Source organism: Vanessa cardui, chromosome 2, assembly GCF_905220365.1.
Source record: "Vanessa cardui chromosome 2, ilVanCard2.1, whole genome shotgun sequence".
In the NCBI taxonomy this organism is placed as follows: domain Eukaryota; kingdom Metazoa; phylum Arthropoda; class Insecta; order Lepidoptera; family Nymphalidae; genus Vanessa; species Vanessa cardui.
This window is the reverse complement of record NC_061124.1, coordinates 3529630-3551956: the sequence shown is the minus strand read 5'-3', so window position 1 is coordinate 3551956 and position 22327 is coordinate 3529630. Positions and strand designations below refer to the sequence as shown.

Sequence of the window (22327 nt, the reverse complement as noted above, 5' to 3'; positions counted from 1 at the left end):
TAGCGTTTTCGCGCGTTATTTAAATATGGAATTTTTAATATGATATTTTTCGGCAAATATGTACTAGAAATAAAAAAAATCAACTTGTACTGGGTTCCTTAACATCTACTAAATAATATAAAATGGATTTTAAAACCAGTCAAATAGCCTATTGTACTTGCCCGTTGACTACTTGTGAACAAAATTGAATTTGATGTATTCTAGGCACGGAAGCGGAGACGGCAGAGTTCATGACTGTTTGTATTGAGACGGTGCAGAAGTACCCGCTACACGATTACCGAACACCCGTCTTCATATTCGAGCGACTCTGTTCTATCATCTACCCCGAAGAGAACGACGTCGGAGAATTCTTCCTCACGTTAGAGAAAGATCCACAGCAGGAAGACTTTTTGCAGGTTAATTAATACGTGATTATGTTGTTAAACCATTGATACCAAAACTATATTAAGTAACTCATAACAATACTCTGTTAAGTATAGTCTATTCAGAACAGGATATATAACTTTTTTTACCATTTAAGTAGAAATATTCTTAAGATAAATTTAATATATAAAATTCGTTCTCACTGTCCTAATAATATTCGTTTACAATCTAGGGCCGAATGTTAGGCAATCCATACTCATCTCTGGAACCAGGCATGGGCCCACTTATGCGAGATGTAAAGAACAAGATCTGTACGGATTGTGAGCTGGTTGCGTTGCTGGAGGACGACAATGGTATGGAGCTGCTCGTGTGTAACAAGATCATGTCGCTCGATTTGCCGGTTAAGGAAGTATATAAAAAGGTAAGTCCGTTGATTACAGATTTACTATTGTTAAATAAAAACGTGCCGTCAAATAAAAAAGTTATGTTCTTGGAGATTTACTAATGGTTCCAGGTCATTAGTACATATATCAGCCTTTTGGTTGTCGATAAATTATTTAGACATAATTTTCTTTCTCATTTAAAACCAATTTTAAACGCTCATAAAGTATCGTCATTATTATTACGATTTTACTTTGGGTGTATAAATAAATATCAAAAAAGACGAATTACTTATAAAATACAAATAGTATTTCTGCGCCTGAAAGAGAACTTGTGACACAGTCAACATTTTACTGTGAATTTAAGTGGTAAGATTACCGAATAGAGTGACGGCTTTCGACGGCAACTTGTATTTAAATTGTGTTTAAATGCTCTAGGTGTGGTGCACTTCGGGAGAGGGCGTTGACGCGATGCGTGTAGTTTACCGGATGCGCGGTTTGCTCGGAGATGCGACCGAAGAGTTCGTGGAGACCCTCAGCCAAACCAACGCGGAAACAGTCGACGACGAGCAGGTCTATCGCATGGCGAACGTACTCGCCGACTGCGGTAAGCTATGACATGTTGGAAGTATTTAAATTTTATTGATAAATTCTGGTATGTTTATGCCTTTCAGCCAGGATAAAAGTATTTTATTTCTAATAAGTTGACCTATTTACAACAACAACAACAACAACAGCCTGTAAATTCCCACTGCTGGGCTAAAGGCCTCCTCTCCCTTTGAGGAGAAGGTTTTGGAACATATTCCACCACGCTGTTCCAATGCGAGTTGGTGGAATGCACATGTGGCAGAATTTCTATGAAATTTGTCACATGCAGGTTTCCTCACGAGCACGAGATGAATTATAAAGACAAATTAAGCACATGAAACAGCGGTGCTTGCCTGGATTTGTACCCGCAATCATCGGTTAAGATGCACGCGTTCTAAAAACTGGGCCATCTCGACTTATATAGAGTCAAGTCAGGTCGAGTCGATATTTAATAATCATACTATGTTTAGTTCTTAGCTACAAATAAATATAATAATTTTTATTATAGGACAGTGTGGTAATAAATAAGCAATCGTTAATATCCGCAGGAGGGCTGGAAGTGATGCTGCAGCGGCTGGCGGCCATCGGGCGCGTGGGCTGCGCGCGCTCGCTGGTGGGCACGCTGCTGCGGCTGCTGGCGCTGTGCGCGCGCGTGCGGCGCTGCGTGCGCGTGCTGACGCGGCCCGAGGCGCGCGCGCTGCCCGTGCTGCTGCACGCGCTCAGCCTGGCCGCCGCCGACGAGCGCGAGATGCAGCGCGCGCCCCTCGTCTACCAGCTGCTCGAGGTCATTTCTCGTACTACTTTACGAATTATTACTATTTTTAAGGAAACATGAAATTGCTTGCTGTGCCACCTAGAAGTTAAACTATATATACTTTAGCAATATTTTATATTTTTACAGATAATGGAACGCATTCTCTCCGTCGCAGCTAGCGAAAGTCTCGAATCGTTTTTGCAATTCTCACTCACTTTCGGTGGACCGGAGCACGTCCAAGCTCTACTCAATTGCACTGAATGTCCAGGTGAGATATCAGAATATTACCGTAATAGATGTACATAGGTACTTATAAAAACACTATAATTGTAAATATATTTTTTTAACAGGAATTCGAAACAATTCAGTTGCACTCGGACATCTCACACGGGTACTCGCCGCCCTCGTTTACGGCAACGATCTCAAGATGGCAATGTTAGTGGATCACTTCAAACCTGTGCTGGACTTTAACCGACTTGATTCTGAGCAATGGAGCGATGAAGAGTTCCGCATGGAGTTGTTCTGTGTTCTGTGCGCGAATATAGAACGCAATTCCATCGGTGGCACTCTCAAAGATTACTTGATTTCGCTGGGCATAGTTCGTGATGCCTTGGAGTATATTGTGGTTAGTACAATTTTTGCTTTTAACCTGTTAAATGGGCAAACTCAAGATAAAATGTTTACATGTTCATGAATATTTCCTTTCCCCAGCCTTTCCCCTGTCATATCATGTCCAGTACCTAAAACTGAACACAATGTGTTCTGGTTGATATGAAGCTAAGACTTCTTTAGAGAACAAATATTTATTTTATACAAATAACTTTAATTTACTTGATACTAATAATGTTGACTACTATTTTTATTACTGTGGAACCTGTGATTGTTTACATTATACATTCAATGCTTTTATATAGAAACATGCGCCGTGTGTGAAACCGACTCTCGTGTGCACGGACTCGGATGAGCTGAAAGAGTTCATCAGTCGGCCAGCACTGAAATACATCCTGCGCTTCCTCACCGGGCTCGCCGCGGATCATGAACCTACCCAGGTAGCGTCAACTTATTATATCATCGATTACTATTTAACAACTTAATTGAGTAACCTTCTTACGACGTAAAGCAATTAAATGGATTTTACACAGTTCTGAAGATTACAATCAAAATAACATTACAATTTGTTAATAGATGCTAGTGTGCGAGAAAGTTATTCCAATCGTGCATCGCCTAGAGCAAGTCTCGTCCGGAGAACACGTGGGTTCTCTCGCAGAGAACTTACTGGAAGCGCTACGTTCTCAGCCGCAATGCGCCGCCAAAGTCCAACAAGTCCGAGACTTCACTAGACAGGTGAGTTAAATAAATTTGAATAGAGCTCAGTGATCGTATTCCGCCGAGTCAGTTTGAGGTATCATTATTGCTACCATGTTAAATCTCATAATTTTTTTATATAGTTTGGCGGACGAGCTTATTGACCACCTGATGGTAAGTGGTCACCATCACCCATAGACAATGACTGTAAGAAATATTAAGTATTCCTTACATCGTCAATTAATTAATAATTTCCTTTCATCGATCAGGAGAAGAAACGTCTAGCGATGGCGGTGCGCGAGCGGCAGCTGGGCGCGCTGGGCATGCGCAGTAACGAGCGCGGCCAGGTCACGGCGCAGTGCAGCCTCACGCAGCAGGTGGCCGACCTGGCCGAGGAGGCGGGCGCCGTGTGCTGCATCTGCCGCGAGGGCTACAAGTACCAGCCCACCAAGGTTCGTCAACCTTCACTCTATCGTGTTCTATACAAACCTTTTTTCGATTTTCACGTTGTCATAATTACAAGTTATCTTGACAGAGCATTGCTTTTTTTTTAAAAAAAAAACAATGTCTACACACTTTTTATGACGTATTTATATCTGATCTTTCTTTGTGATAAAATTTTTTGAATAGGCTATTTGACAATGTGAATAAATTTTTATAAATTAAAAAAAACCGCCTTCAAAAATGAACTAAAAAGAAAAAAATAATCAGTTACATCCATATCCAATTTACGATTTTTTAATCACCTCTCAAAGTCGGTGCCAACATTGCTATATATGCATATAGGTACATAATACATACATACAAAAACTAAATCTATTTATTGTATAGATGACACCATTAGACAAACCTTACTATCGATACAAATTAAATGATTTCAATATAGTAATTTATTTACTTTGTTGGCACCGCCTTCAAAAGGTGATTAAAAAATCGTAAATTGGATATGGATGTAACTGATTATTTTTTTCTTTTTAGTTCATTTTTGAAGGCGGTTTTTTTTAATTTATAAAAATTTATTTACTGCTTTTCAGTGTTGTTTTGTTATTTATAATTACAATTGGTAGTGTTTGTCATTCACTTTAATGCCGTTAATCATTGAGGAGTTCTCCTGGTAGTCCACCATCAGCTAGACTTCATCATAGGCATGTTTACTAACATCAATTGCTTGACGACTATCTTAAAGAAATAGAACTAAGCCCGTAAAATAGTTACTTACTAATAGGTTCTGATTACTAGTTGTGGTCTTCATCATCACTTCCACCTCATCAAATGTCACTTTTCGTGAGCATATGACCAAGGCACTTTGAATAAAACCGAAATCACTATAGGTGTGCCTATAAAATTTGAGGAGTTCCCTCGATTTCTCTAGGATCACATCATCAGATCCTGATCTCCTGACAATGGGACCACCTGTAAAACATGCCCTTTCAAACAAAAAAAGAATTGTCAAAATCGGCCCAGCCATCTTCGAGTAATTCGGTAACATACATAAAAAATAAAAAAATAAAAAAAAAGGCCCCGACGAATTGAGAACCTCCTCCTTTTTTGAAGTCGGTTAAAAATAAATTGTGAATTATTGTAATCAGTGTAAATAATGAGTTTAAAAATGGTTATTTACTAACGAAACTTGAAAATAATACTTAATTTTTTTTATAAAGTTTGTCACGTGACACAAAACGCTCCTGATTGGCCGGGCTTATGATTAAGTCACTTGCTTTTCTACTATATGTACCACAGATTATAATACAGCAAAGTGACGTCACCGACCCCATTGCAGCGCCATATTGTCCAAGTAGCGTTTTCGCGCGATGTACTAGAATTAAAAAAATTAACTTTTAGTGGGTTCCTTAACCTCTACTAAATAATATAAAATAGATTTTAAAAACCAGTCAAATAGCCTATTAGTAAAAAATCTTAGTAAACATAATATGATAGATTTAAATTTGAGATGTTGTTAATAAAATGCAATTCGTCATCGCAGGTGCTCGGTATCTACACGTTCACGAAGCGCTGCCCGGTGGAGGAGTACGAGGCGCGCGCGCGGAAGACGCTCGGCTACACCACGGTCTCGCACTACAACATCGTGCACGTCGAGTGCCACATGGCCGCCGTCAGGCTTGCACGTGCTAGGTAAGAAACAAGGCAAAGCGCTATGAGGAATCCTTAATATTGATTAAATTTGTAAAGCCAATCAGATCAGCTGATTAATAAACTCATTAAATAATCTTTTAATTTTTTTTTTTTTATTTCTTTAGAGATGAGTGGGAGAGCGCGGCGTTGCAAAACGCTTCGACGAGATGCAACGGCCTCCTGCCTCTATGGGGGCCGTACGTACCCGAGTCGGCGTTTGCCTCTTGCCTCGCTAGACATACTACATATTTACAGGTATTTGTTCAGTTCAGTGTTATATGTTTATTTTTGTACGCGCGAGAGGTTAGTGGACTATATTATGATGACTACAACAGGGAGCTGTTATCTCAACATATGGGCTCTTACTTTAGAAGACCCTTTCTTTTTAGAAACGCTCGAAATTTAGAACACGGCACTCAAGAGTCTAAATAACAGCCTTGCTTCATATCAGATTTTATTAAATTTGGTTTAGTGGGTTGGCCGTACTTACTTTTTTTATTTATAATATTTTTAAAAGTAATGAATATGTTATACGCTTGCATAAGATAATTTATTTTAAATTATTTCATAGGAGTGCACCGGACATCGCGACATTGGACACAGCTGCACAGTTCACGACTTGAAGTTGCTCCTGCTGCGTTTCGCGCGCGGCCTCAGCTTCCACAACGACACAGGAGGCGGCGGCCCGCTCTCCAACATGCAGCTGGTGCCGGCGCTCATGCACATGGCACTCTACGTCATCAACACGTGAGTTGTTACCATTCATTTTATCTCGTTGCTAAAAGAAATAGCCCATACAAAACAATTAAGTGTGCTACTCTGGGTCCAACGCTGTACCAAATTGCAAGTTGTTTTCCCGTCATTTGCGACTTTCTAAAATAAATTGCACTCAGGACCCGCGTGGCCGCTCGTGAGGTGTCCGCGTTGGAGGCGAGCCTGGCGTGGCCGCCGGCGCGCGTGCTGGAGTCGGCGCAGGACGCAGACGGCCCGCTGTACTTCCTCACACTCATGCTGCTGCTGTATCCGCATGCCAAGTATGCCTAATTTAAAACCTATTATCGATGATACCATAATGAATTTACGTCCTTTTATTTAAATCATCATTGTCTACGACTATCTATTCGCTGGGTGCGAAGTATAAGGTGGGGGAACCTCGAAACGATCGCAGCGCGCGTCATGGCCAAAAAAGGAACTTTCTGTGGCGGACGGTGTCATTTTTAGCGAGATTTACGTTTTTAGTAAATAAACATGAGTCACGAAACTTGCATTTCTGATTGTACACACAATCACATTTGGCACTCGTAATATGACGGCTAGAATCAATTTGTAAAAAAAAAATAATTATTTCTTTAACACCTACCATTAGTAGGTGTTAAAGAAATAATTATTTTTTTTTTAGAAATGGTGTAGTACGTAATATATTACACCTACTAATGGTGTAATATATTACGTACTACATGACAGCGCCAACTAGCGCTGTCATCGCGCACCCAGCGAATACAAGTATATATTTGGGCTATGGGGTAAATATTTTTCTTTTCTCAAACAGTTGGTTACCTTTATGACTCACAATATAGAGTTATGAAGTCGAGTTTACCTCGTTTTAACACGAAATTTAATTTAACATACGTCAAATGTATCGCTATTAAATTAAATACAAAGTCAAATGTGTCGGAGCCCGTTGTAAGCGTCCCCGCGTGTGCAGATGGCGCGCGCTGCGGCTGGACATGATCAAGCGCATGCTGCTGCTGGGCCACGTGCGCGACGTGACGCGCGGCGGGCCGGCCGTGCGCGCGCTGGCGCCCGAGCAGCGCGCGCCGTGCGCGTGGCCCGAGTACAAGCCCTACGTCGTGTTCGTCGCGCTCATTGACCAGCTCTACAACGTCATGTTCAAGGTCGGTGGACAAACAGGCGGAATCGGCGACGCGTCGTTTACTTTTAACAATTTTCTATTGTTATTTTTTTATCTATATCTGTTATTTCCACTACAGTAGGTGGTCTAATACTTTCTTATTTTTTATGTATTTTCAAATGTATTTCAAATAACGCTAATATCAGTCTCGTACAAAAGAGTTGACTAGTCTTTCATTAATTTTATTTTGAGGGGTCAACGGTCAACATTGACGCTAACAAATACTGTAGTACAAGTTTTAACCTACTCGTATTTTTAAACCCAAAAATTAGTAAGGGTATTTGTATAGTGATAGTATATCATTTTCAAGGCTAAAAAGGTCATTTATATTAGAGATTATCGACAGCAAAATCAATGACACATTTATGTTGCTAACTACAAATGATGTAACCGTAGAACGTGAACGCGACGACGGTGGAGCAGTGGCCGATAAAGCTGGCCGAGTACATCCGGCACAACGACGAGGCCAACGCCAAGGCGGCGGAGCGCGTGGTGACGACGCTGACGGACGAGCTGCTGCCGTGCGACTCGCTCGCCGAGTTCTGCGACGCGGCCGGCCTGCTCGAGGACATCCCCGACCCGGACGCCTTCCTGCGCGCGCTGCTGGACGAGCAGCCGTGAGGAAGGCCCTTCGCGCCCTACTGCCTCAGCTACAACGGGTGCATGGCCTGTTGAACATAGACGGCGCCGAATTAACACGTGAAACGCGTACACAATTGTTGGACTTTTGACTTATAACAGTATCCGCATATTAAATTTTAGTAATCACTCCCCGTATATTAACCCGTATATTCCTGTTTATCACGATTCTGGCGCTTGAAATGTATTTGCTTGTTTGGCTTCAATAAATAAATAGTTTTCGCTTCTATAATGTTGTTTTATTCATATTTGAAACACCATCATGGTATCAAGGAAATAAACAAAATAAAATGTCTTTAAAAGCAGTGTAACATACAAATACACCCATTTACGTGAGTCCAACTCGCCTCCACGCTAAATGGCAGCCATTTCATTTTTTTTAATAAAATTTCTCTACGTCTGTACATGTACAGGGTATAGGACTTGCTTTAATCATCAAAGAAGTTTGAAAAAAATCATGGATTCTAAACAAACATTATAATGTCACATATACCGTTGCATTTTATTAATATTACTCATAGTAATAGGTATTACGATAAATTATACATGAGTATAACGGTATACTGTATCAGTATGACCCTATACCCTGTTTTTGTTACAAACTCTAATTTTTTTCTTTACTAAACGATTCTATTATTATCTTTCATACCAAGCTATACACATTAAAGTTTCCGAATAAAATCTATAGTAATCTATAGTATATAAAAAGCTTTTAGTATCTGCTGAATAAAACATACCTATATAACGAAACATGAATTAGCCTAGCTAAAATACTGGTTGTACCTGATATTTATTTTGTTTGACAGCTGTGTATATTATGCACATTGACAAAAATTAACTTCTTTTTTTATGTGGCAAACGAAAAGGTCGCTCTCCTGATAGAAAGTGACTACCAGCGCCCACAAACATCTATAACACCGGGGGCTAACGAGTGTGCGTGTGGCCTTTAAGAAATATGTAGACTTCTTAAAGCTTCCCAAATCGTAGTGGTTCGGAAAACAAAGTGTTCGTAAATACTTTAATTAGTAATATTTTATTATATTGTGAATTAACAATATTAATATGAATGGACGAATATAATACTTAGGTATTTCCAATTATATTAGAACGTCAGTTTACACGTGACCATTGAAAATCAGAAATGGTCACTAATATTATTACTGCGAAAGTTTTTAATTATTTGTTTGATACGCATTCATTTTTTACTACTACAAATCCGACCTTCATTTAATTTTGCATACGAAATATAGGTGTATGCGAACGAGAACACCTAGGGGTATATACAGGATAAAATAGATCCGCCTGCCTCCTAACACACACGCACACGTGGACGAAGCTGCGGCTAGAAAGTAGTATATAATATATATTGATTTTATTTCGCCATAACTTTTAGCTAAATTACTTAATGGTAACGATATCATTTTTTTGTTTTTGTACACACTCAAATACGACGTATTGGAGCTAGAGACTGACTTCTGACAGTTTTTAATAAAGCTGGAATCTGCTGCCGGAAACTATTGTTACGAGAGTTACCTTAGTCTTCAATACGATGTTATGACATTTGATTCTATATCATAATTTATATCATATTATTATTGCATATTATGAATATAGCGGCTATTGAATTTACTTTATTATATACAATTATTATTGTATTTAATTGATCAATAATTTGAAAAACTGTAATTAATATTATTTTATATGGCATAGCATTTTATACTGGCAAATAACACTATTTCTTATTTTAAAATATAATTGAGCATTGAGTCATTGGAAAAAAATCATTGAAAAACGATAATATATTGGGTTGGGGAAAAAGTCTTTTCGCATATAGTATGTATGAACTTGTAATAAAATCTCTTTGGCTATACCATTTGTATCTGGCTGGTTTTGGTATAATTAAAAAGTTTTAATTTTAAAGAAGGCACTTCCAAATTCAAATTAGGAATTTGTGTGATTTTCATTTGTTTTTGTTGTTGTTAAAATGAGTGAATCTAAAGAAGAAATTCGATACATTTTAAAATTTTACTATAAAAAAAGTAAAAATGCAACTCAAGCCGCAAAAAAAATTTGTGATGTTTATGGACCTAATGCAGTATCTGTGAGAGTAGCGCAAGTTTGGTTTGAGCGTTTTCAAGCCGGAAATTTTGATATCAAAGATGCATCTCGCTCTGGTCGCCCTGTTACGGACAAAATTGATGCCATTTTTGAAAAAGTGGAGCAAGATCGGCATATTAGTAGTTACGATGTAGCTAAAAAACTGGCAATTGACCACAAAACGGTTTTGACTCATTTGAATAAAGCTGGGTACACAAAAAAGCTCGATATATGGGTGCCTCATGAACTCACTGAAAGAAACCTAATGAAAAACCTAACCTAAACCGTGTACTCATTTGTGATTCTTTATTACGACGTAATGAAACCGAACCATTTTTGAAGAAGCTGATAACTGGTGATGAAAAGTGGATCACATACGACAAGAACGTGTGAAAAAGATCGTGGTCAAAGGCCGGTCAAGCTTCACAGACTGTGACAAAACCCGGATTAACTCGCAACAAGGTTATGCTCTGTGTATGGTGGGATTGGAAGGGCATCATTCATTATGAGCTGTTACCGCCCGGCAGGACCATCGATTCAGAACTGTATTGCGAACAATTGATGAGATTGAAGCAAGAAATTGAGAGAAAGCGGCCAGAATTGATAAACAGAAGGGGTGTGGTTTTTCACCATGACAACGCTAGACCTCACACATCTTTAGCTCAACAAAAATTACGAGAGTTTGGCTGGGAGGTATTAATGCATCCGCCGTATAGTCCTGACCTTGCACCTTCAGATTTTCATCTGTTTCGGTCTCTGCAGTATTCCTTAGGCAGTGTCAGGTTAACATCACGAGAGGACTGCCAAAACCACTTGTCGCAGTTTTTCGATCAGAAGCCCCAAAATTTTTACAGCAATGGGATCATGTCACTACCAACAAGATGGCAAAAAGTTATGGAACAAAATGGCACCTACATACTTTAGTCAAATGTAAATAAACTATAAAAAAAACTTTTTGAATTTTCATATAAAATACGAAGAAACTTTTTCCCCAACCTATTACAAATTTTACCTAAAAAATAAAATTTTTATTATGTTTCCTGGGACGTCTGAAGTCCATTATGAGAGAGTACATTGTACTTGTTCCGCCGTTAGCCGCCAGATGTCTCCGTTTTCCCTCCAAAAATGACTGCTCAGTGGCGCCCTCAACTTTCTTAGCGATGTTTCGTTCCACAAGCCGCCATATTTTTTCGTCATTGGGAGTTCATAATGAGGATGGCTCACCAGGAAGACATCACCTGGACTTCAGACGTCCCAGGAAACATAATAAAAATTTTATTTTTTAGGTAAAATTTGTATATTATGTGTTCCGTTTGACGTCTGAAGTCCATTATGAGAGACTTGTTTGTTATCTCCTGGTGGCTCGTGGATGAAATTTTATTAAAAAATAAACAACGCAACAATGTGATAATGGTTGCTTATATTAAAAATAAATTGTATGATTACAAAGAAAAATTAAATTTACACTCAATTGAACAAAATTAAAGAATTAAGTTAATAATAATCAGTGAATTAGTAAGTGATTAATTAGAAGAGAAAAATCGGGATAAGGATTTTTCTGAATCTACAATCATGGCGGATTGAATTGGTTTACAATAGAATTTTCTAAATGTACTTTCGTGTTGCCAATTAGCTTTATTTAGAATATCATTAATATTATACTTTTCCAGCCAGTTCAAGGATGAAAACGCCGATCTGAAGCTACCTGGTGAAGCTTGGATGCCAGCTTCAGATAAAACTTTCTTTACCCAGCCACCAATTATAGTCGGTGTGGCTGGCTTCACGACGCCTCTAGTAGTAATAAAAAGATTTGATATAGACCCTCTCGAGCTTCCTGATATTTCCTTTAGAGTTCTTACCCAAAATACCGGATCAATATTTCTTTCAGGTGCAGCTAAGAGTATCCAGTCTGATTGACAATGTGATCTGGAATCTGTTTTCGACCCAAACGAAGGTGTTAGAGTGATTGAGTCTGAATTGTCCACGAAATGATTTGCATTACAATGTAAAAGGGTCAGATCGTGCACCCTACGCCCCGATGCTAACAACAAAAGCGTGGCGGTGTGTTTCGAAACCTCGTAAAGGCTAGTAGGATCTGGGTTAACGAGTTTTAGATGCCTGATGACTATTCTTGCATCCCAAATAGGGATCTTGGGCGCAGGAGGTTTTGCTATGGAGATAGCTTTTAGCACGTGCTTGACTATGTGGCTGGAGGAAATCTTCGCGGTGGAGATAGTCTCACAGATTGTTGATATTGCGCTCTTATGCACTAATATGGTACGATAAGCTAAATTATCTTTTATGTGTAGGTGGGCTAAGTAGCGTGCGACCTCGGCTGGCGTGGGCATACGCAGATCGATGCCACTGCTTTTACACCAGCGCGACCACTTCGTCCATATCGGGATGTAAGTTTTAAATGTGGAACCGCGCCAGCAGGATGACAAAAGCTGTCTCTCTTCAACAGACCAGTTGTGGGTCAACGAATCCCACCCAAAATGAGCCAAGCTTCCAGGTTCAGTCTGTCCACTTGAGCCGGTGGACGCCCCGTGGATGTGTCTATGAGATTTGTTTCCAAGTCCTGAATCTTCCTCGGTCGAGTCAGTGATCTGTTTTTGAGGTCTGGGCGCCAAAATGGTTTCTTCCACTTGGGCGTTATTATTATAAATCTGCCTGATGCTGAGTTGAGATGATGGAGCACTCGAGGCAGGAGGCTGGGTGGGCAGAAAATCCAGGCCAGATCGTAATGCCAGTGCCTGCTGAAAGCCTCGTGAAAGCAAGCGTTCGAGTCTGCCAAGTCTAATGAGACATATGTTGGAACAACATGTGCGAGATTTGACGCAAATAGGTCGTTACGAGTGTTCCCCAAACGCCGAAAATCTTTTCTGTAGCCTCGGGCAATAGATGCCACTCGGGAGCGACGCGCTTGCGCGAGAGGTGGTCGGCTTCCGTATTGTAAACTCCCGGGAGGTGGTGTGGGAGGAGTATAATGTTGAGGCTGTCCACTAACCTCAGCAGAACTTTGGTCAGCTCTAAGAGAGGCCCTGACCTGGTTCCGCCTTCGTTTCTTATGAAGGCTATCACAGTCCGGTTGTCGCTCTGCAGGATCACAGTCGAGTCTTTCAAATCCTTTGTTTCGGCTGATATTGCAGCGATAACTGCATACATTTCTTTCATGTTGCAATGCCAACTTTGCTGTTGGCGAGTCCAAGCACCCTGTAATCTCTTGCTGTTGACTAGAGCTCCCCATTGTATATCGGATGCGTCCGTAACGATGTAATTCGTTGTCATCATCTCGGATGATGATGGATTGGAGTCACTTGATGTATGTTGTCCAACCACCTTTCCAAATCTTGATAGACTTCCTCCGAGAACTTCATTGGGGCTCGAGGGTTCAGACGAAGCTTGTTGCTGTGGCGTTGCAGAGTTCGGCAATGCAACCTTCCCCGGTGGGTGATGAAGGTTGCAAAGTTGAGATACCCTAAGAGGCGTTGAGCCTGCTTGAGGGTCCAATTGCCAGTTGCAAGCCGAGCTTGAATGTACTGACCCACTTTTGAGACCTTTTCTTGGGGAAGGGACTTGGTGTTGATTTGTGTGTCCCAATTTATACCCAGAAATTCTATTGACCTCGTCGGAGTGAGGATGGATTTTTCCAAGTTGACATACCATCCGAGACTGGTTAGGAATTTGATAGCAATTTTTACTTGGGCTTCCAGCTGTTCTCTGGACTGATGAGCTAGGAGGTAGTCGTCCAGGTAGACAATTAGACGGAGTCCTTGCTTTCGAAGCATTTCTGCAGTCCAGTTCGTCAGGGATGCGAACATTTTTGGTGCCGCCGCTAAGCCGAACGGGAGGCAGGTCATCTGCCACAATTTGCCTTCGTAGCTGACGCGTAGGTAGCGCCTGTGCTGTACTTTGATAGGCAAGTGGTAATAGGCTTGGCTGAGATCTTGCTTGGCCATCCAGTCTCCTGATTGAAGGAAGTTGGGGGTCTGATGGTGATTTATCAAGTTGAAATGTTTTGGTGTCAGGTATCGATTTAGGGCTTTCAGATTGAAAATTACTCGATTTTTTCCATTGCTCTTTGTTATGATGAACAACGGGGAAATGAAACTTGGGGTAGGGGGTGCAGGCTCTAGAACACGAATTTGAATCATCTTCTGTAACTCGATTGACATTAACGGCGATTTTGGAGTCTGGTATTCCTTCAAAACTTCTTTTGTTGGAAGAATTAATGGTGGCGCTTGGTTGAAAGGAATGCGGGCACCAGATACCATTTTTAATATAGCCTGTGGAGGATTCAAGGCGGCCCACTTCTTTTGAGCCTTAGACACCCCCCCGTAAAACCACTCGAGTCATTTACTTTTAAAGTTTTGTTTACTTTGCTTGTGGCTTTTATGTCCTCCCTTTCGGCTTGAGCTAGAATTGATTTGGTTGCGATGAGCACTGAAGTCTTTTCTATCTTTTTTAAAGGTTGTATTGGTTCCCGGCTTTGCAGGGCGAATACAAAAATTCAAATTGTCTTTAGACGTTGACGGGCTAGGGGACACAGGTCGAGAAACCGTAGAAGTTTTTGATGCGGCATATTGTTTGTGTAGTTTGTCCACCCCCCCCCCCCCTATTTTTTGCACATACGCAGATAAAGCCTGAGGGTTGAACATATATTCGGCCGAGGGAGGTATTTTCTCTATGTCTTCTCGAACGTACGTACCTTTAATAGCCTTGACAATAGCACGACGACGAAGTTCCAACACCTCTGCACGTTTTCCGCAAATTATTTGAAAAATATCGTGTGTTACGCTTTTATAGGGCGAATCGGTTCCGAAAAGTTCTTTCAGTTTCTCATAAATGGATGACGGAGAGAGCTGAGATTGGTTTACCCAATCAATGAGAGATTGTAAAGCTTGATTTACGGACTCATTTTGAGCCATAACAGCATTGGACAACGCTGCAAAACTCCGCTCCATTTGAAACCATCGCAATGGAGCCTTAGGATCATCAAACTTTCGCAATTCCTCGTTCACTTTTAGTTCCATGAAGCCCGGGAACGCGACGTACTTCTTTTGAGTTTCGGTATAGCGCACAGAGTTCCAGTCTTCAGAATCCAAACGTTGTACCGACATCATTTTAGCAACGCGTTCGTTATTGGCTCTTGCAATTGTGGGTTCTTTAATAGTAAGATCCAACTTCGCTATATCACCTACCACTAACTTATTAATATTTGCGGGTAGGTCACCGTCGCGACTGTCAGGAATAGATTTAACGAGAAAAGGTGTCGATCTTTCCTCTAATGCAGGTTGTGAGGGTATTACTGCCCTAGGTGTTTGCGCAGCACCCGGTTGCATAATATTTTGGATGTAACTTACCAGATGTTGCGAGAGGGCCTCAAACCTTTGATGCAATTCGTCGTCTTTCACCGTAGAGCCCGAAACGCAGCTGCGGGAGCCGCGCGAGCAGCGCGAGCGGCGCGTGCGGCGCGAGCGGCGCACGCGCTTCGGTGTAGGCTGTGACTCCTTACTCACAACACTTTTGTCACTATCACTGTCACTAGGGCTCGATGAACGTCTAGAACGAACAGTCAAACGCGTGGTGCCCAGAGCACCTTCCGACATTGTATCGTTAACGATACCGGCGCGAGAATCCGAAATCGAGCTAAGACGACGCTTTTGCGAATTTGCAGACACGTTTTCTTGGTCGTTAGTTTCCATAATAATCACGACCACGAAATAGGAAAAACGAAAACAGAACTTTTTACTTCACTTCTCAAAAGTTCAAAATAATTTTATAGACAAATTTCGATAAGCAGCTTTAGCACGCGGTTCGAAGAACAACGCAACAATGACGAAAAAATATGGCGGCTTGTGGAACGAAACATCGCTAAGAAAGTTGAGGGCGCCACTGAGCAGTCATTTTTGGAGGGAAAACGGAGACATCTGGCGGCTAGCGGCGGAACAAGTACAATGTACTCTCTCATAATGGACTTCAGACGTCAAACGGAACACATAATATTATTTTGGCCATCCCGGACTACTGAAATTACACTATAGTTGCGTTATAATATTTTTACCGATAACTCTATTTATATTCACAATACAGTGATAGAATCAGTGATAATCATTGTAAAGAGATGTTGATTACTTCTTGAGTTCATAATGATATGAAGGGAGGCAAGGCTTACAACGCTTAGATACCGACACCGCAAAGTCAATAACATCTTAGGGCGCGGCATTAGCTTCGATAGTAAAATTCTGCAATTATTTTTAGCTTTGTCGATTCACAAATTATAGCCGTTTGTTTAAAAAAACATTAATAAATAAAGCATATTATTTAAACACCAGATCAAATTGGTGACAAAAGCTTGGACCTGATCTAAAACTTTCTGAAAGAATAATTTTATAAAATATTATCCTATTTAACTGACATAACTTTGGTATTTCAAATATTGGAAACTATTGAGTTGTTTGCTGGTTCTTCTCCATAGAATCTAAAATCCAAACCGGTGTTACCCTTTAATTCAAATCTGTAAATCGTCGATTGAAAAGTCTTAGTAATAGCCTATTTGAATAGGTTAGATTTTGATATGACTTATTAACTAGTTAAAAAAAGTATAAGTATTACAAAAACCCTTTCAAAGATTGCTTGTCGTAACTCTATCTTAGAATTACTTCTCAAACACAAGTGCCACTTCACGTCTCTCTATTTGGATGACATCGTAACCTTGAATTACTCTTTTAATATGTAAGAAGAACATTACAATCGTCATCCCACTTTGCTTGGCGTACACAATGCTTGCCGAGGAAACTGACCTTGACATGAGAACGACACATTTTTAATAGGATCGGTATTGCGCAGGCGCGAGTGATATGTCACGGGTGATTAGAGCGCGGGACTCACGACTCTTGCACAATATATCCAGTGAAGATTGTGAGACGTCGTGATGAGAGATAATAGCCGATAGCTATTCTTATATTAAATAAAATGAATTAGGTCTAGGTAATTGTGTTTGATACTAGTTCTTGATAATGAAGTTATATTCTGACATTAAGACATTTTGGTTTATGAGCGCTTGAGTTTTATTAAGCACTAACTACCAACGCCGGCGCTGCACGCGTTGATAAGGGTCAATCTACATAAAATATTTACAGGGATAAATACAGACTAATAAATCTTTTAAGTTTTGGGGCAGAGCCTTCGCTGGTGTACGAAGAACCCCTAATCAAAGTTCCACTACGGATTATTAACTTAAATTAATATTTAATAATTAATTTAAAGTAAAAATTATTAGGTATTCAATTTAACTTTACGAAATATAAATAAGTAGGTACTTATATTTTATTTATAAGATATATACTTTTAATGAGAAGTTTTAAAAAACGTATGCGTAGAATTAATTTATGTATTTTAATATCATATGTATCAATACGAGTATGCTAAAAAAATTAAAACATGCAGCGACCTTGCGACATACAACCTACTCGCTAAACTCGCCCACGACTGGTATTGTTTTAGAAAAGTTTTTGCAATACAATGTATTTATTGTTTATGTTTATAATACAATTAATCTATATGATTACATACATAAGTTTAAAGCAATGAATAAATAACACCTTATCCCAATTTGAATAATTAAAAGCAATATTTATTTAATACATAACTAATAACATACTAACTAACATCATATTTATTTTCTTGGTCAGAAGAATTATAAGACCAAGATCCACTTCCCTACGGTAGCCTATTTTTTGGTGTGTAGATTGCGCAAAAATTAAAACAATATAGTAATTTAAAAATAACAAAAATAATATAATAATAATTTTTTTATATATCGTAGTTTTACAAACAAAAAGCTCTTAAGTGGTAGCAAAGCCCTGAATTGTATATTTTTTGAAATACGCTTTATTGGAAAAAAATATAGTGTCTCATATAACTATGTAAAAAAAAATTACTAGCATAATCACTAATAGGTTTCATCGGAAATGTTGCAATCAATAACATAAAAAATGCAATACATACGTTAATAAAACATCATAGCGAGCAGATATACCTACGGACACAATAGCGCAAACTGATACTACGTAGTTAATGATTTCTGAATAAATATACATTCTTGATAATAATAATTGTTTATACCCATGCGTTCCTAAGATATCAGATTAAATTAAATGCCGAGAACATTACATGAGTGAACTTTGAGAAATAGTTTAGTACAATAGTAGGCAGTTGCGTACAGACTACGGACTTTAGTCTACATTGACACAAAATAATAGAGACAGTTCATTGAACCTAATGCAATCAAACACGATTACACTTGTAAATGAGACTCGCATTAATTATGGACTTAAATATTTAGGTTAATATTATGTGGGTTGAATGTTATACCGTACATTGCATTATTCGTTGTCATATGTAGCTATTTTTTTTAATTTAAATCAAAAATCTAAATATTCTTTATATTCAACTAGGCTCATAATGCTTTTATGAGCCTAGTTGAATATTCAATTTGTTATTGTTGAATATTATTTTTTCCGAGTAGATCAGGAAAGAAATTCAGTAGTTAATCAACATTAAAATTGTGATAGGTAAGTGATGCTTAGAGTTTAATAGCAAATTTGATTATCTGGCGTAAAATATGAATCAGTCATGTCATCAGAGGTGGCATTAATAGGACGTATTAGTAAAAGATAACATTTTGTTCTCACAACATGTCTTAATATTAAAAGCTTTATAGTACAAGGCTAATTAATGGAAACGACATTTTCAAAGCCTTATTTCTTCAGCGTTTCCTTCTTGTCCTTGAAATTGTCTCTGACTTATAACGGGGGTAGTTGTGTCAACGCATGTGGCGTTGCACTAATGATCCCAGCTCGTTCCTGTTCCCACGAAAGTAGACATTTTTCCATCGTCATGACTAAAGCCTTTAGATTTTTTGTATTCAATGGATTTTATATTTCGGAAGGAGCAAAACCATTACTATTATTTTTTATATGACAGTAATTTCCCTTTTATTTTTTGCACACATTAAAACATCGACAACGAAAACTTATCTCGTTATATTATATAAGTATAACATATGTCTAGTGGCTAGCTTATAAGCTTCTAGAACCTGACCCTTCTGTTTGGTGTTTGACCCCTAAGGCAATGGAGTTATTGAGTTTACGTGTCAATGTTTGCACAACTTGGAAAGTACGTAAAGCCCATCTTCAATATGAGAAGGAGTAGAGTGCAACTGTATTTAGAACACACTTGAGAACTATATATATCTTCTTCGCAGGTGTATCAAACATTATCAAAATCCTATAAAAATAGTCCTATAAAAATTATAAAAATATAATAAATAAAACCTTCTCCTTTTTTGTGACATAACCTCAAATTCTAATAATAAATAATATTAAAAATAACACACTAAAATGGGTTTAGGAAAGAAAATGAAAATACATTTCAGGCATAGTATATATTTCGCAAATAACATTTAGTGAGTGATGTCTGACATATGACATATTGTCCTCACGTCACAAACCACAGACGTTCGAATACAAACACGTTGTATTATACTTAACTTAAATATTCACATAAATAGACTTAATACTTTTGTAATCCCTATCTTATATAAATCTAAATAATATAATTTATCTTATATACGACCGTTGAAGTCTTTGTATTGTATTTGTGTTAACGGAGAATAAGAGGCGCTAAATATATTTAGGAATATGTATGAAATTAAACTGATACTGTTTAAACAAAATCGTTAAACAATATTTCCTTGTACTTGCACCAAAATATTCACCATTCAAATATAATTATAAATTTCGACATTTCGTTTCAATATTGACTTTGGAATTATTATTAATATAGAAAGTAAAGAAAATATAAGCTCATCAATAACACATGACTTGATACTATGATTATATATAACAGTGTATTCAAAAAGTTTCTATTAATGAGCTTATAAAGTAGAAATCTCTCGCATAAATTCCCCAAATAATATCAAGAGTTTATATAAATAAATTGATATTGTGTGTTTATATAATGATTGTAGCTTTATCAGATCTTTTTTGTTATTGATAATTTATTTTAATACAATAAATTATATGAAAAAAAGTTCGCTACCGTAGTGCATGTTTTACGCGAGAGATAGCTAAGGCACAAAGTGTGGATGCGCGTGCGCATATAACTTATAAATCGTATGAACCGCTGTCGCCTGCCTTGCCGATACGTAGGACGTATTTGTAAATGAAGCCTGCGATCACACCCCCGACGATAGGACCCACCCAATATACCTGAAACAAAAACAAAAAATTAGTACATATAATTAAATCTCCGGGAAATGTGAAATCCCTTAAATTCCTGACTTACTAAAATATTTTAATAGCAATATATTGGAAATTAAAATCGTTACTAGAAGAAATAGAGATTAGTTAATTTTAAAGTGATCTTTTTATCATTTACTTAAGAAATTAAAGTACTGATTCATATAATATCATTAAAATGTTTGAAAGCATTAAATTTATACAAAAAAGTTACTTAATACTATATCAATCGTAATACGATAATTCGTGAAATTTTTATTCTTGGACACTGAATAAGCTAAGAAAATGTAATTACGCCTTTCCTTGTACGCAATATGTGTATTGTCGCCAAAGGGATTAAGAAGAAAACCTAGTCTAATGAATACATAAAAAACTTAAGTGTGTGTAACCTATTTTATAGAGCGACGCCAAATATTTAATTTCCGTGGACAATAATTGGTAACATACATGGACGCTAACAAATTTGACCTTTAAAATTATTTGCTAACAAACTAAACTTAATGGGATAAACTAACACACATCTATCAATATATTTGTTAACATCTAACGCTTTATACAAATATTTATTTTGTGGAAAATTCCTGACCTTGCACTAATTTACACTGTGGTGGTATTTACATTTTACACAGCCATAAGGGTACAGGAAAGCAGGTCTTTGCCCAACAGTGGTATACTGGCTGTTACTTTATTCTATGCAAGTAACATTTTATTGAAATCTTATGGTGATTTATGAAATTAAATAAATTTATGTGTTTAATTCTTTTGTAATAAACGCAAAAGGAAATTATCTTTTGAATTAAAAACCGCAAATACTTATCGTTGCAATTTGCAATATATATTTTAAATTGTCTAATTAATTTTGAAATTCTGATGCCGCAACTATAATATATAGGTATTATAAAAACAAATAATATGCCTTTGTATGGAATCTTTATTAAGTAATAACTATACTAGATATTGCGTATTAATTTTCTTAATATTTGATTAGCCGTTTCAAGTTCTAAAACTATCTATTAATCGTAGAATATAAATAAAAGTGTTAAGACATCAATTTATTTTATTCGATATGCGCCTCATTAAAGTCAGTTATTGACCAATTATTTTATAAAATATTTAATTTCTACAATTTTATGCGTATAAATGTATTATTTACGCAATATGCCAATCTATAGCATTAATACTATTAAATATCATTAAAAAGGTTTCACCTCTATAGCACAACGTGTGAGATTATACGATTGAGTCGAGATAGCCCAGTGGTTAGAACGCGTGCATCTTAACCGATGAGTGCGGGTACAAACCCAGGCAAGCACCGCTGATTCATGTGCTTAATTTGTCTTTATAATTCATCTCGTGCTCAGCGGTGAAGGAAATCATCGTGAGGAAACCTGCATGTGACAAATTTCATAGAAATTCTGCCACATGTGTATTCCACCAACCCGCATTGGAACAGCGTGGTGGAATATGTTCTAAACTTTCTCCTCAATGGGAGAGGAGGCCTTTAGCCCAGTGGGAATTTACAGGCTGTTGTTGTTGTGAGATTATGGCTACCATACATTTGATAGTTAGCTAATCATTAATTCGAAGCTAATTATTTATTAGAACGCGGAATATTCTACCGGAGAAAGGTAAGGAGATTACACATTACATAAGATGTTTTATGATGTCATGTGTGTTCATCGGAAACACAGTTTGTACATAGATATCAACATAATGTGGTCGTTTGTTTCACGTGATGCAGTGAAAGTGATGGTCAGTAACAGGATTAGCTAGACCTCTCACGATGCAACTGGGCTTTCATATACTAACTTTTATATCAGATGTAACATGTATCAACAATGATACGTGTAAT

At 38.0% G+C, this 22327-nt stretch overlaps 3 protein-coding genes across 5 annotated transcripts in view; 1 reads left to right on the top strand and 2 right to left on the bottom strand.

Annotated features, from left to right (window-relative positions):
- LOC124536374 (E3 ubiquitin-protein ligase UBR4) overlaps positions 1 to 8303 on the top strand; it is a 44486-nt gene extending 36183 nt beyond the window's left edge. Inside the window, exons 83-97 of the mRNA XM_047112907.1 lie at positions 205 to 395; positions 596 to 784; positions 1182 to 1350; positions 1880 to 2115; positions 2233 to 2353; positions 2436 to 2710; positions 3000 to 3134; positions 3271 to 3429; positions 3660 to 3842; positions 5375 to 5523; positions 5649 to 5778; positions 6095 to 6270; positions 6417 to 6557; positions 7229 to 7418; positions 7832 to 8303. Coding sequence (XP_046968863.1) covers positions 205 to 395; positions 596 to 784; positions 1182 to 1350; positions 1880 to 2115; positions 2233 to 2353; positions 2436 to 2710; positions 3000 to 3134; positions 3271 to 3429; positions 3660 to 3842; positions 5375 to 5523; positions 5649 to 5778; positions 6095 to 6270; positions 6417 to 6557; positions 7229 to 7418; positions 7832 to 8056 — 2669 coding nt within the window. The 3' untranslated portion in view covers positions 8057 to 8303. The remainder of the gene's footprint in view (positions 1 to 204; positions 396 to 595; positions 785 to 1181; positions 1351 to 1879; positions 2116 to 2232; positions 2354 to 2435; positions 2711 to 2999; positions 3135 to 3270; positions 3430 to 3659; positions 3843 to 5374; positions 5524 to 5648; positions 5779 to 6094; positions 6271 to 6416; positions 6558 to 7228; positions 7419 to 7831) is intronic.
- Positions 8304 to 12965: 4662 nt separating this feature from the next.
- Positions 12966 to 13459, bottom strand: LOC124539394. Its single transcript, XM_047116787.1, has one exon. It carries the CDS (start codon positions 13457 to 13459, stop codon positions 12968 to 12970), a length of 492 nt encoding a protein of 163 aa, XP_046972743.1. The 3' UTR covers positions 12966 to 12967.
- A 6141-nt stretch (positions 13460 to 19600) lies between these two features.
- LOC124536302 (aquaporin AQPAe.a-like) overlaps positions 19601 to 22327 on the bottom strand; it is a 75954-nt gene continuing 73227 nt past the window's right edge. For all 3 annotated transcript variants that reach the window (XM_047112823.1, XM_047112839.1, XM_047112831.1), the window contains one exon: positions 19601 to 20445. In XM_047112823.1, coding sequence (XP_046968779.1) covers positions 20341 to 20445 — 105 coding nt within the window. In that variant the 3' untranslated portion in view covers positions 19601 to 20340. The remainder of the gene's footprint in view (positions 20446 to 22327) is intronic.

Bases quoted from the DNA above. Each gene is read 5' to 3' on its own strand.
- LOC124539394 (XM_047116787.1), bottom strand. From the start codon at position 13,459: ATGACAACGAATTACATCGTTACGGACGCATCCGATATACAATGGGGA.